The sequence below is a fragment of the Sturnus vulgaris genome, chromosome 5, assembly GCF_052056855.1.
Source record: "Sturnus vulgaris isolate bStuVul1 chromosome 5, bStuVul1.hap1, whole genome shotgun sequence".
NCBI lineage: Eukaryota > Metazoa > Chordata > Aves > Passeriformes > Sturnidae > Sturnus > Sturnus vulgaris.
The window spans coordinates 67,337,876-67,349,991 of NC_142247.1; the positions used below are offsets into that span (position 1 = coordinate 67,337,876).

At 38.9% G+C, this 12,116-nt stretch overlaps 1 protein-coding gene across 1 annotated transcript in view; it reads right to left on the reverse strand.

Moving 5' to 3' along the window:
- Positions 1-5,467: 5,467 nt before the first annotated feature.
- ELAPOR2 (endosome-lysosome associated apoptosis and autophagy regulator family member 2) overlaps positions 5,468-12,116 on the reverse strand; it is a 95,034-nt gene continuing 88,385 nt past the window's right edge. The window contains exons 20-22 of the mRNA XM_014883135.2: positions 11,625-11,803; positions 10,775-10,940; positions 5,468-8,147 (exon numbers count right to left, since the gene is read on the reverse strand). Coding sequence (XP_014738621.2) covers positions 8,088-8,147; positions 10,775-10,940; positions 11,625-11,803 — 405 coding nt within the window. The 3' untranslated portion in view covers positions 5,468-8,087. The remainder of the gene's footprint in view (positions 8,148-10,774; positions 10,941-11,624; positions 11,804-12,116) is intronic.

Consider the following 12,116-nt stretch of genomic DNA (forward strand, 5'->3'; position numbering starts at 1 on the left):
GCATGGTTTTCATTTTTGTTTCTTACTCTCTCAAGGTCATTGTGTTTTTCTAGAGAGGAGATATGGTAAAAAGGATAAAAAGTCTGGAGTGTGTGTACACAGGTATTTGTGTGTTGGTCAGTGCCTATGTTATAAAATCCATATCACAATATATGTGTTTATGATTAATGCTTTTTCAAGGTCCATAGAAATTCCCTCTTCTTAAAAAAAACCCACATTATTAAAGCATCTCAATTTCTTTTTCTGTTATTAAAATATTGGTGTAATTTTCAAAAGTGAAAATATCTAATTTCATCTTAATGAGATATTAGAAAAAAATTTTGACTCTTGGTTCACTCATTTGGCACTACTAAATGCCAATAGATAGATGCCAACTACAATAGATTGGTAGCATATAAAAGCAAAGAAGATTTATATTAGGTTGGAAGAAAATCTGTCAAAAAATTAGCTAAGACTATTTAATATTTTCAGCCAAAACAAAGCTGGTTCAGCTTGTCTGCATCAACAGCGCTGTGAAAGGTAATTGGAGCACCACAGAGACCAGAAAGTCAAAAAAGAGAAATGCAGGAGACATTTACACACATCTCGGGGGTGACCTTTGTGTTCAGACCAAATGCTTTAAGACACACATACCACCTACCTAGACAGCTACAAAATACTTTAAAAGTCTGTCTTTTGAAACTGCACTCTTAAAGCTGCCTTCACTCTATGGAAACAACCTGAAATCCCATCTTCTGCCAGGTCCAAAAAGTCGTTAAGGAAACAAACACACCTTTGATTAATGTGCCTGAGCATATTTACCTAAGGGCTTGTTCCCATTGATCTCATTCCAGCTGAGGTCAATAGCAAAATTCTCATTGACTTCAAAGGCAACACCAGAGAGGCTTGAAAGTCAGACACTATGGATACACAGTGTGGGATGTACATGTTCTCTGGAGCCCAATTCTCCTGCACTTGCAGATGTTTTCACACATTTCTGGAAAGCTGCAAGTCCTTTAGGGCTGAACTGGCAAAGGAAGTAGCTGAGATTTGGAATGCAAAAATTAAAGATGCGGGTTCTTAAAATTCCTACTCGTAGATGGATGCTTATATTTTCTAAACATCCACATGTCCACCAGCAAAGACCACTTGATGTCAATGCTTCCATGACAGAGGCAGCCATTTGAGCCTCTGCATCATGGAGCTGTCCAGAACAGGAATTCCTGTGCCTTTCGCCAGAATAGGCATAGATCAGCCCATCCCACATGCAGAGCTCTGCATTCAACTCCTTCCTCTCCACACCTCTGGCATGCCTGCTGTTTCAGGCTTGTTTCTCACCTTGATGCAGGGTCCAGGGTCAAGTTTTGAGAAGCTGGGAGTCTTCCTTTCCAAATTAAGACCTCCTGAAGCACCTCAGGTTGGGCAGATACATTAATTTGACTTTGGTGTGACAAAAGGTCAGAATATCTGACCATAATTCTGACGTCTCATCTTTATGGAGCTCTTAAAAATGCCTAGGCCAGTTGGAGTTTCTTCTCAATTTTTATGGAAAGCCACAATCAGGGTCAAATGCACCTCATCTAACACTCATTGTTTACAAGGACTAAGTAAATAGCTACATCTGAGATTGTCAGTCCCTCTCCCTTTGTACTCAGTGGAAGGAAGTAGGCATAATTCCCCTGGCTTATCTCAGTCTGACACTTCAGGCAGGGATGAAACTCTCCAAATAAAGGCAAGCACAGCTTGCTCAGATCACAGAGTTTGCACTAAAAATTAAGGCATTGTGTCAGATGAATTCCAGCCCAGAATCAAAATTGACACCACTGAAGTTAATTTATAGCAGGTGAGGATCTCACTGTGCTGGGGTTTTCATTCATTTTGATAGCACTATTGAGAAAATGACACAGTGTCTGTGTCTGAACACCTGCTATGAATACTTAGTTGGCTTGAAAGCCACTTGCATGTGGGATTTTCATACAAAAAAACTCAACAACCAAAACATGCAGAGCTCTGGACTTCCATCCCTACTGAATGCTCCTGACAATCTTGTACTTTATGTGGCTTTGTCTTGAAAGCCTTTCACTACTTTCCATGGGATGTCCATGGATGCAGATTGTTTGGTATTGCCTGATGAAGTAATCCAGTTTCAAAACACAGCAGGACAGAAGAGGAAAGTTACAAAGCAGAGGCTTTCCACACCACACAAGTGTGAAAACCTTTTAAGAAAGGGAAATTTTATTTTTGTTTTCTTTGCTGTTGTCTCACACCACTATTTTAGTTTCTTTATTTATAACAGCTTATAGTTTTTATACCCATTTATGTAAAACTTGAGTTTAGAGTACAATCTCTTCTAGTCTCTTTATTGCTCCCATAATATTTAAAGATTTGAGCAATTCACCTCAAAGCAGGGGGGGTCCTGTCACACTTCCTCCCAAGTGTCCTGACTGTGAGCCTTGAGAGTAATCACACTGCTCTGAGCCCTGCACCCTCGGGAGTAAAATGCTGAAATCAGAAGAAATGTAGGTGAGAGCAAGACTTAACCCAGCATCTACAATGCCTAACTGGAGGCTGAAGAAATCTTTAGGTTTTTATTCGGAAGTCACAAGTTCCAAGTAACTTGGCTCTCAGATAAAAATCACAATTGCAAAAGGTTTGTGAAAAACTGATCACTTTTTATTTATTGGCAGAATAGAAAAATAAGACTCAAAAAGTTGATTGCAGGTCAGTCTGAAATAAACAAGATTTGTGGGATTTTTTTGTCTTTGTTCATGGGTTTGGGTGTGTTTTTTGGTGGTTTGGTTTTTCTAGAAGAGTTGGGTTTTTTTTAAATCGTTAATGAATTTTGAAAGCAAGGCCAAAGTCTACCATGGAAAACCAAAATATTTTATTTTTTTCTTCAAGTGATTGTTTTTGCTCAATTAATTGAACACAGCTGGTTTTATTCATAAGCAAACCCATTTAAAAATGAATTGTCTTTTGAAATTGAAAAATCAAAAGGTATTTAAAATACATTATGTTCTCCTAGAATGGAACAAATTCCAGAAATCAGAAGAAAGATGTCCAAAATATCTTGACCACACCCAGAAATTTTAGCTCTGTTTAAGGAGATTTCCGCTGCAATCTTTCACCCAGTTAGTACAAGTAGAGTAAGGGAGACCAAAACAAGCCCTTAACTCATCACCAAATACAGTCTGATGTCCATGGTGTCATTGCCTGCTCATTAATGCCTGCAGTCTGCAAGACAAAGGGCAGGAGCTGTTTATCCAGAGCCACCTCAAAGCCTCTCAGCAACACAAACAAGGCAAAACTGAGCTTTCCTATTGCAAGAAGAAAAGGCCAGGACCAGGCTGGGCTGGTTGTGCAAAAGGAAAAGGATGGGGTAGCAAATACACATCACAAAACCCTGCTGTGGCTTTTAGGTGCTATTACAGCAGCAGCCTCACAGTACATGGAGCTTGGAGAATTCTTCTTGATGAGCTCCTACTCTACAGATCCAGAGGAACAACCAAAACACAGTGGCAGCCTGTGATCAACTCCATTGTTGTGTCTCCCTCTTTCCTGCTGCATGAATTCAGTGTGGGCACATCCAGCCAGGTGACTGGGGATGTCACTGTACACTGTGACACACACTGCATATTCTAGGATGAGTCTGACTTCCTTTTATTTCTATTTCTCTCTCCTTACATCTTACCAAAGCAGCACAGTGCAGAAGTCTTCAGCAAGAAATAAAAACAAGGGAATTCAGTGAATGTAGTACACAAGGGGAAAGACTAAGAGAGAACACCCCCAAAGATAAGCAGAACTTCACAAGAGTTCTCTTGAGGTTATCACTGAGAAGAGAAAGCTCTGGGGACACCTCACTGCAGCCTTCCAGTACCTAAGGGGGGGCTTATTAAAAAGTTACTTTTTATATGGGCAGGTAGTAATAGAACAAGAGGGAATGGTTTTAAATCAAAACAGGGGATATTTAGATTACATGCTAGGAGAAAATATTGTGAGGGTGGTGAGGGACTGGAATGTGCTTCCCAAAGTTGTGGAATATTAGCTAGAATAGCTGTTTAAGTCCTCCATGTTACATGGTACAGACCAACCAGCAGCATTCCTTGCTGAGGAGGAAATGTCATTCCCACTGGTGTGTCAGCATGAATTGTAGCTGCTTCTACACTTACATTGAAGCATCTGGTCACTGCTGGAGAAGAGTCAACAACCACTGACTCCTAAATGGTGACACCTGCTGCTGATTATAATTAAGTACCTTGATTTTACGGGTACTACTGGCTATGGAAGGAAAAAACATGGAAACTTTCCCCTCTACTATCAAAGAACCCCAGAATCTATTTTTCAAAAGCAAATAGTCAAATCTTTTCTTTGAACAAAAAATTTTAGATCATTGAAGCTACTCAGTAATTTCCCACTGTGGCTCTAAGACATGCAGTTTTCCCCAAACCTTAATCAATTGTATTCTGTATTACAAACACCAACTAATGCAATCAGAGCCAAGCCAGAACACATTCTTTGTGCATTTCCCCCCTAGCAAGCACTGTCAAAGCTGAGACAATGACATTCTGCTAATTTGCCAATAATTTATACAGAGACCACTTAAATGTGCTTAATCCTCAAAGAGATTCAGTTGACTCCAGATTTCAAAGAAAAGCATGCAAAGGCAGCAATAAAATGTATTCCATTTAATCAAGTGAACACATAACAGACTGATTCACATTGTTTTATGGCATCAAATAACAGTTTTCTAATGGGATTCCATGTGGAAGAAAAGGGGGAGGTTGCTCTAAGTATATTTTGGCAGAGCACTAGAAGAGGTCACAGACAGCTGATTTTTTAGTGAACTGTTAAAGGCTTCCAAAATTTGTCTCTTATGGGAAAATGGAAACTTCCCCTCTCTACTAGATCTTTAACAGAGATAGAAAAGAATAGCAGAAGTCAGCTCAAATATTTCAGTTTGCACTTGCCTAATTGTTGGAAAATGCACTTTTCTTATTTTAAGGTAAATAAAGTCTACAGTATTGGTTTGCATCCCACTATGTTAGCACTGCACCAGATACACCATTAGACTGCCTGGGAGAATGTTCAACAACATCATGATAAATCATTTGGAAGCAGAGCTGAGGAGAGTCATACAGCAAAGTCTGTCACAGCTGTCAAAAAATTCCATTCCATTTTATTTGGAAAATATAATGGAAAGAGAAGGGAACCAAATGAAACCTGTGTGGTATTAAGTCAAATTAAATATAGTTCATAAAAATTAAGGCATTTCTGCATTACAGGGATATGGGTCCAGTGATGAAAAAAGAAATGGTGTTCTGCAGAATGAACTGTAATTATGGCTGAGAAAACATATGGAGAGAGAAGGGAAAAATTAAAAGAGATGTAGACAAATGCAATTTGATGGCAGTGAAAAACTCTACTTGTGACTGAAGACCTGCAATGTTCAGGAAAGGCTGCTGTGCCACCAAACATTCCAAGTCCAAAATTTCAAATATATTTTTACTTTATTTTATGAATGTCCATCAGATATATATCTTTGATGCTACAACACACTAGTTGAATAAAAATCAACAACATAAAAACCCTCATCATAAAAGATCCAAGAAGTGAAATCCCAAAGCCATAACCATTTACTCTGTGAGCATATCATCTTTGACAACCATATATAAATGACATCATGACAACAAATACAATGTACAATAATAAGTGTACAATGGTACAAAATATACAAAAAGGAATGTGTATTTAATATACATTCAACATTACCCCATAAAAATCTTTTTTTGGGAAAGTGAAGTGCCTTTTCAAGACCAAAAGAAAATGTACACCACTTCAGTTAAGATGCCTGAAGGATCTCCCATCAAAATAATAAAGTGTGTGTTCTTTGACTGGAATTATAAAATAACAGAGCTGAATTTTCCCTAATGAAAAAGAAAAATCTAAACTTCATAAAATTTTTGTCCACATCTAGAGTATAATAAAATATTTAGAGTGCAGAAAATTCAGTTTAATTTTACTTAAAAGTGGGCTCTCTTTTATTGATAGACCTAGCTCAGTCATATAAAATCAAAAATCTATATTCCTTATAGTAAAAAGACTATTTCTGCCCATGTCTCTTTTCTGGTTTTGATGCATGCCACAATTCACATAAATTTGCTGTCATGGAAATATGAGTCTGACCAGAGGTCAATACAAGAATCGTTGCTCATTTTCTCTGGCTCTAAGTCTTGCATAATTTTACTCAAATATTTTTTGCCTAAGTTTCAGATTCCTTTGAGTTCGACCTCAGAGGGAATTTCAGGAAATTATTACTGTGTATATTATGAAGATCACATGCTTATAATGTGGCTGATTTTATGGAAAAGTCCACCTAGCCTCCAGTTTCCAAGGCACTGCTTTGTGCCTTTCCTCCAGAGCTGGTACTTGCACTGACACAGGATGCATTTAGATGCTGTGCAAGTATAACCCATGCTTAGCTCTGCTGGACATCCATCATCCATCCATCCATCCATCCATCCATCCATCCATCCATCCATCCATCCATGTATCCATCCGTCCATCCATCCATCCATCCATCCAACATCCATCATCCGTCCATCATCCATCCATCCATCCATCCATCCATCCATCCAACATCCATCATCCGTCCATCCATCCTCCATCATCCATCCATCCATCATCCATCCATGTATCCATCCATCCATCATCCATCCATCATCCACCCATCCATCCTCCATCATCCACCCATCATCCATCCATCATCCATCCATCCATCATCCATCCATCCATCAATCATCCATCCATCCATCATCCATCATCCATCCATCATCCATCCATCCTCCATCATCCATCCATGTATCCATCCATCCATCATCCATCCATCATCCACCCATCCATCCTCCATCATCCACCCATCATCCATCCATCATCCATCCATCCATCCATCCATCCATCCAACATCCATCATCCGTCCATCCATCCTCCATCATCCATCCATCCATCATCCATCCATCCATCAATCATCCATCCATCATCCACCCATCATCCATCCATCATCCATCCATCCATCCATCCTCCATCCATCCATCATCCATCCATCCTTCCAACCCCCTTCCTTGCATGGGCCCAGGAATAATGAAGGCTGAGTATTTCTAACAAGCCTCTCAACTGACAAAGCTGAACCCTGATTCCCAAAAGTAGAGACTTTTGCTGTACCTCCAGAGTTCAGGCTTTGCCAGTTTCCAGCCCTGGGAAAAGTGACATTTACACAGCCCAAAGGAGGACACTGAATCTGCCAAAGACCTCTTTTGAGAGGAAAAGTTTCCACAGAGAAGGACAAGTGCAATTTGCACTGTAGGTACCACTTTACATCTCTTTATAGAGTTTGAACCTGCTACTGCCTATAAACCCATGAGCCCAGACCTACAATTCACACAACAGCTGTTACCAAGTGTAAATTTATTAGCACTAGGTTTTACTCCAACCCTGATGGCCACGACTTAGGCACCAGAATAGGTTTGATTTGCAGGTGCAACACAATTCCTCTCGCATTAGAGGTCAACACAGACCATCCAGACCTTCAAAGCATTAAAATCAAAAGTATTTTCCAAAGTTCAAAACTCACCTGAGGCTCATTCCAAGTACCATTCACAATTTTGATTTCAAGAGAGACTCACAGTTATGCCAGTAAACAACAACACACAACCTTTGCAGGAGGTTGCAGGCCTCTCTGAAAATAATTTCTTAGAAATATGCTCAGAAGGATTGGAGAAGGAAACAAAAAGTACCTATAAATCATATGGCATGCCTGAGTGTTGCTCAGGTGAATGCAAAAAATTCATGTTATTTGCAGTATGTATATCTCTTCCTGAGTTGAATTTCATTCCCAGTATGGAATCCAAGCATCTGTTTTCTTTTTTTGGCAAGGTACTCAATCACATGGTAAGGCAATCCAATTTTCTGGTTTGCTTCCTGTCTTGTTTCCTCCTAAATGGCCAAGCATTTCTCACCAAGATCACCACTACAATGTGTGCCAGAACATGTTTAAAATATGGTCCTGTAAAAATAGAAATTAGGTTTGTTTCTTTGAAGGCAGCATTAGTTCTTCATATATTCTGGGATCTCGAAGATTTCAGCTGAACAGATTCAAAATTATCTTCCTTTTCCTGCAATGTAAAAGACAGGCTCCCATCAGCTGGATTTCCTCAAAATCTCTCCAGCAAGACACGACAATCACTTCTCTCAATATCCTTTGCCAAAAAGTTCACTTTATTTTTACTACAGTAATTAAGTGCACCGTTTGACCTTTTAATATTTAATAACATTACTAAATTACTAATTCTGTAAAATTTTGCAAAACTAATAAAACTATGCTATAGCTATTGTTCATGTACTATTTTATACTTAATAGTACTCATTTTAGAGGGTACAGGGAAAGTCTGCACTTCATAGAATAGGACAGGTAGTCTGAGCTGGGGAATTGCAAGGTAATAATCATCTCGATGGTTATTACCACTTATTAATGTGTTTCCTGCCATATATTGAATGCTTGCAGCATAGCATGTGAGTGTGAACACCATTGCCTTGCTCCTGGAGTCCAATCTCAACACTTCCTCTGAGACACCCACAAGACAAAACAAATCATTTGCCATCTTAAAAATCAGGGCTAGCGGGTTGAGTTTTCTCTCTGTGCTCATTTTCTGGGTGACAGCCTTGGCCATCTGGCCAGCAGACATCAGGGTGAGCCAGAAATGTGGACATACACACCCAAATAGTATGCAAACTGTCTTAAACTACCTTCATAATCTGATTTTTAAAGCCATCTCACACAGATCAGGACAGCCTGATGCAGACATGAGAAAGAAGGGGAGAAATTATCCTATGCTAGTCTGGTGAAAAATACATGTTCTGAAGAGCCTGGTATTGTCATGGTGGAGACAACAGACACAGCTAGAACAGCCCCCAATCTCAAACAGGTTTGTAATTATTTGGCTTCTATTTTCTCATTAAAAACAAGTCATCCCTTTCTAAATTACAGACCTAGCCCTCAATCCCTTGGGTACTCAAACACACTGATAACTTTGTGACATGCTGGCAGAAATGCCATAGCCTGAAGCTTGAACATATAGTTAGGTTAGTACAGATTTCCTTTCTCTCTCATTTTACATTTCTCCTTTTTCTCCCAGGTTTTCCTCCATATATTTTTTCTGTATTTTACATGCATATGTACTAGGATATTAATTTCTTCATCTTTTGCATAAATGAAAAGCAATGCCTATAACATTTGTTTTTGATAAATATATATTAAATTTGAGTTATCTGCAGGGATATAGGACACAGAGCTGAGTAAGCTAATGAGGTACTGGAAGTCGAGTTTGCCAGCTATTGTTATCTAGCAGTAAAAAAAGGAACAAGCTCAGAAATATCTGACAAACTTGTTGAAAAAGGAGAGAACATTCAGGAGGCCTGCTACAGTGGATATAGGAACATTAAAAAACTCCAAGTAAGCATTCAAGTTGTCTGAATACTGAAGTACTAAAGCTTACTTCTATTTTTGCAACATCACCACAAAATTTTATGCGATTTGATTTTATTTACATTTTCAATATTCTCAATATTAAATTAAGAATTAATATTGAATTTCTGCCCCTTTCTACAAGGAACAATATTGATTTTGCAGGACAAATAGGCTGGGGTGAAGAGAAAATTCTGCACATTATCTTTGCAATGGTAACTTCTCCTAGGAGGGAGAAGTAGTGTGGCAAGAGAACACCAGTCAAATAAATAAATTACAAGAATGAAGAGAAGAGAGTAATAAGTGAAAAGAAAGGTAAAACACAAGTTTTAATTACATTGCCCTCAATCACAGAAAGAAAATAAAAAGGGACACAAGGGAAAAAAATCTCAAAATTCAACATTCTGAGATATTTTTTGGACAATAAACTAGAGTACAATGTTTTAAAATTAATTTTTATTATGATCTTTTAAGAGACTTTCTGAGAAACTCACTTCAACAAAACTGTTTGAAAGGGAAAATGTCATTTGCCTTTATCCTGATCATAACAGATGCCCTCACTGGAATCCCTTAAAGATAACACTGCCCTTTCCATAGCACAGATTTCAAGGCATTTGGAAAAAAGACCAAAGAGCTTTGGATCTACCATGATGGCCCTCTGTGGCTCCTCTCAGAAATGTTCAAAGGACACCAAAGATTTTGGTGCTGTCAATTCAGACATGCAACAATCCACATCACATCTACTGCAGAAAACAAAATGCTTTTTTGGTGTTGCTTCCCACTGAAAGGGAGGAGGCTGCTGTGTTGGCCAACAGGCTGAAGCTGATGCTTCCTCTTCAGCTGAATCCTACTCAAAATTATGGCTCTCAAGTCAGCCAGGATGGCAGCCCAGGTGAGCTGCAAGCAGCTGGCTGGTGGCTGTGTTCCCAATATTAATTTTTTGTACCTCTAATAGCTTTGTTTGCCTCAGCAATGGATGTGCCTGGGAGGATTCCGGACAAAAAGGTTCTCTCTGCCATTAAATGTTTTTTTCTGATGTCACCCTTGCAAAAAAAAATGCTACTGAAATCTCTCTGTGGAGGAAGGAGCATTTACCCAAAACCTTACAACATTTCTGAATTTTATCCAGACTGTGGATTTCAGCAGATCACTATGGACTAGCTGAGGTGTGTGTGGGAGGCTGCACTGCTTTGAAATTAGCATCAAAGACTTATCACATCCAGTAATAAATAAAGGTAATAATTATTTTTAGTATTAATATTGGTAATTACTACTCACCTTTGTTGCCAAGGATTTGAGCTTCCCCAGCAGTGACTGCTTATTTGAATATACTATTTCTTCTTCATTATCTTCTCCTTCCATTATAGCACAGCTGTCAGCAGCTGGCAGTTCACACTCTTTTGAGTTCGTTGTCATCACTAATTTGGAATATTTATACTCCAGCCTGAAGATATAAAGCCACACAGGAATAGATTTTTTTTCTCAAATGTCCCATACTCAGGATCTTTATAATTTAGATTGTCTGCAGTCCTCCCACATAGTTACTTCTGAGGTAAATACTGAGGAAATTAGATACTTTTCAATCATTAAAAATAGGTAACCAAAATAGTGTTAACAATACACTGAGCTCTTGCTCTCCAATTAGTCTCCTATCCTTAAAAAAGAACCATGTTTTCCCAAAAGACCACAGAGAGGTCAAGAGGGCTTCCTGCATGAAGAAGTGCTGGTTGGGGCAACAACCAAAGTACAGCTAAGCAATATGGCCAAAACCCTAATTTTTGACCAAGCGGAAAGGGACTAATTAAACTAAAGATACCCTTCTGGTCTTCAGAGCTTGAGAAAATCATGTTGCTTCAGAATTTAAAGTCAACTTCAAACTCTCAAGGGTTAAAAAGAACAGCTCCTATTGGGAAATTATGCCATTGCAAATTACTGTGGATGTTCTATACCTTTTTCACTGGAATTTTTTATAGCCACCATTGACAGAAGAAACATCAACTTGGTGTATGAATGGATTGATCCTACAAAGGTACTTCTCATCAACAGTGTCATAAAATCAGATTCAGGAACAGTCACTCCATCAAGCTTTTAGCTAACTTTTATATAGAACACAATTTGCAGTACTTACTTCTGGTTCTTCTTCCAAAAATAGCAAGTCAAGGCTATGAGCAGAACGGCTGTGAAAGCACCAACACCAGCTCCAACTTTAAGCCAAAAATCCACTGTTTCACAAGTGCTAGTCTTCTTTTCTGGCAAGGGAACTCCTTTAATGCAATGCTTTGGCTCATTCCATACATATAAAGTTTCCTTTCAAAGACAGAACACCAAAAAGTGAGCTGCTTGTAGGAAGAGAGAGAACTGTTTAGACTTACAGACGACAAGCTATTCTGAGGTAGAAAGGTCAGATAACTTTTCAGTGAAAGCAAACCAAAACACATCCTTCAGGTTTTCAGACTTCAGGTTTTCAGTTATATTGTCTAATCAGTCATCCCCTTGCTTGTGCCTGCAGGTTCAGGAATGGCAAAAGGATTTCCTCCACTGTGTAGCTCTCCATGTGACACAATATGGGCTGGACAGATATTGGGAATAAGCTGTGCCTGCACAGGAGCTGCTGATCAAC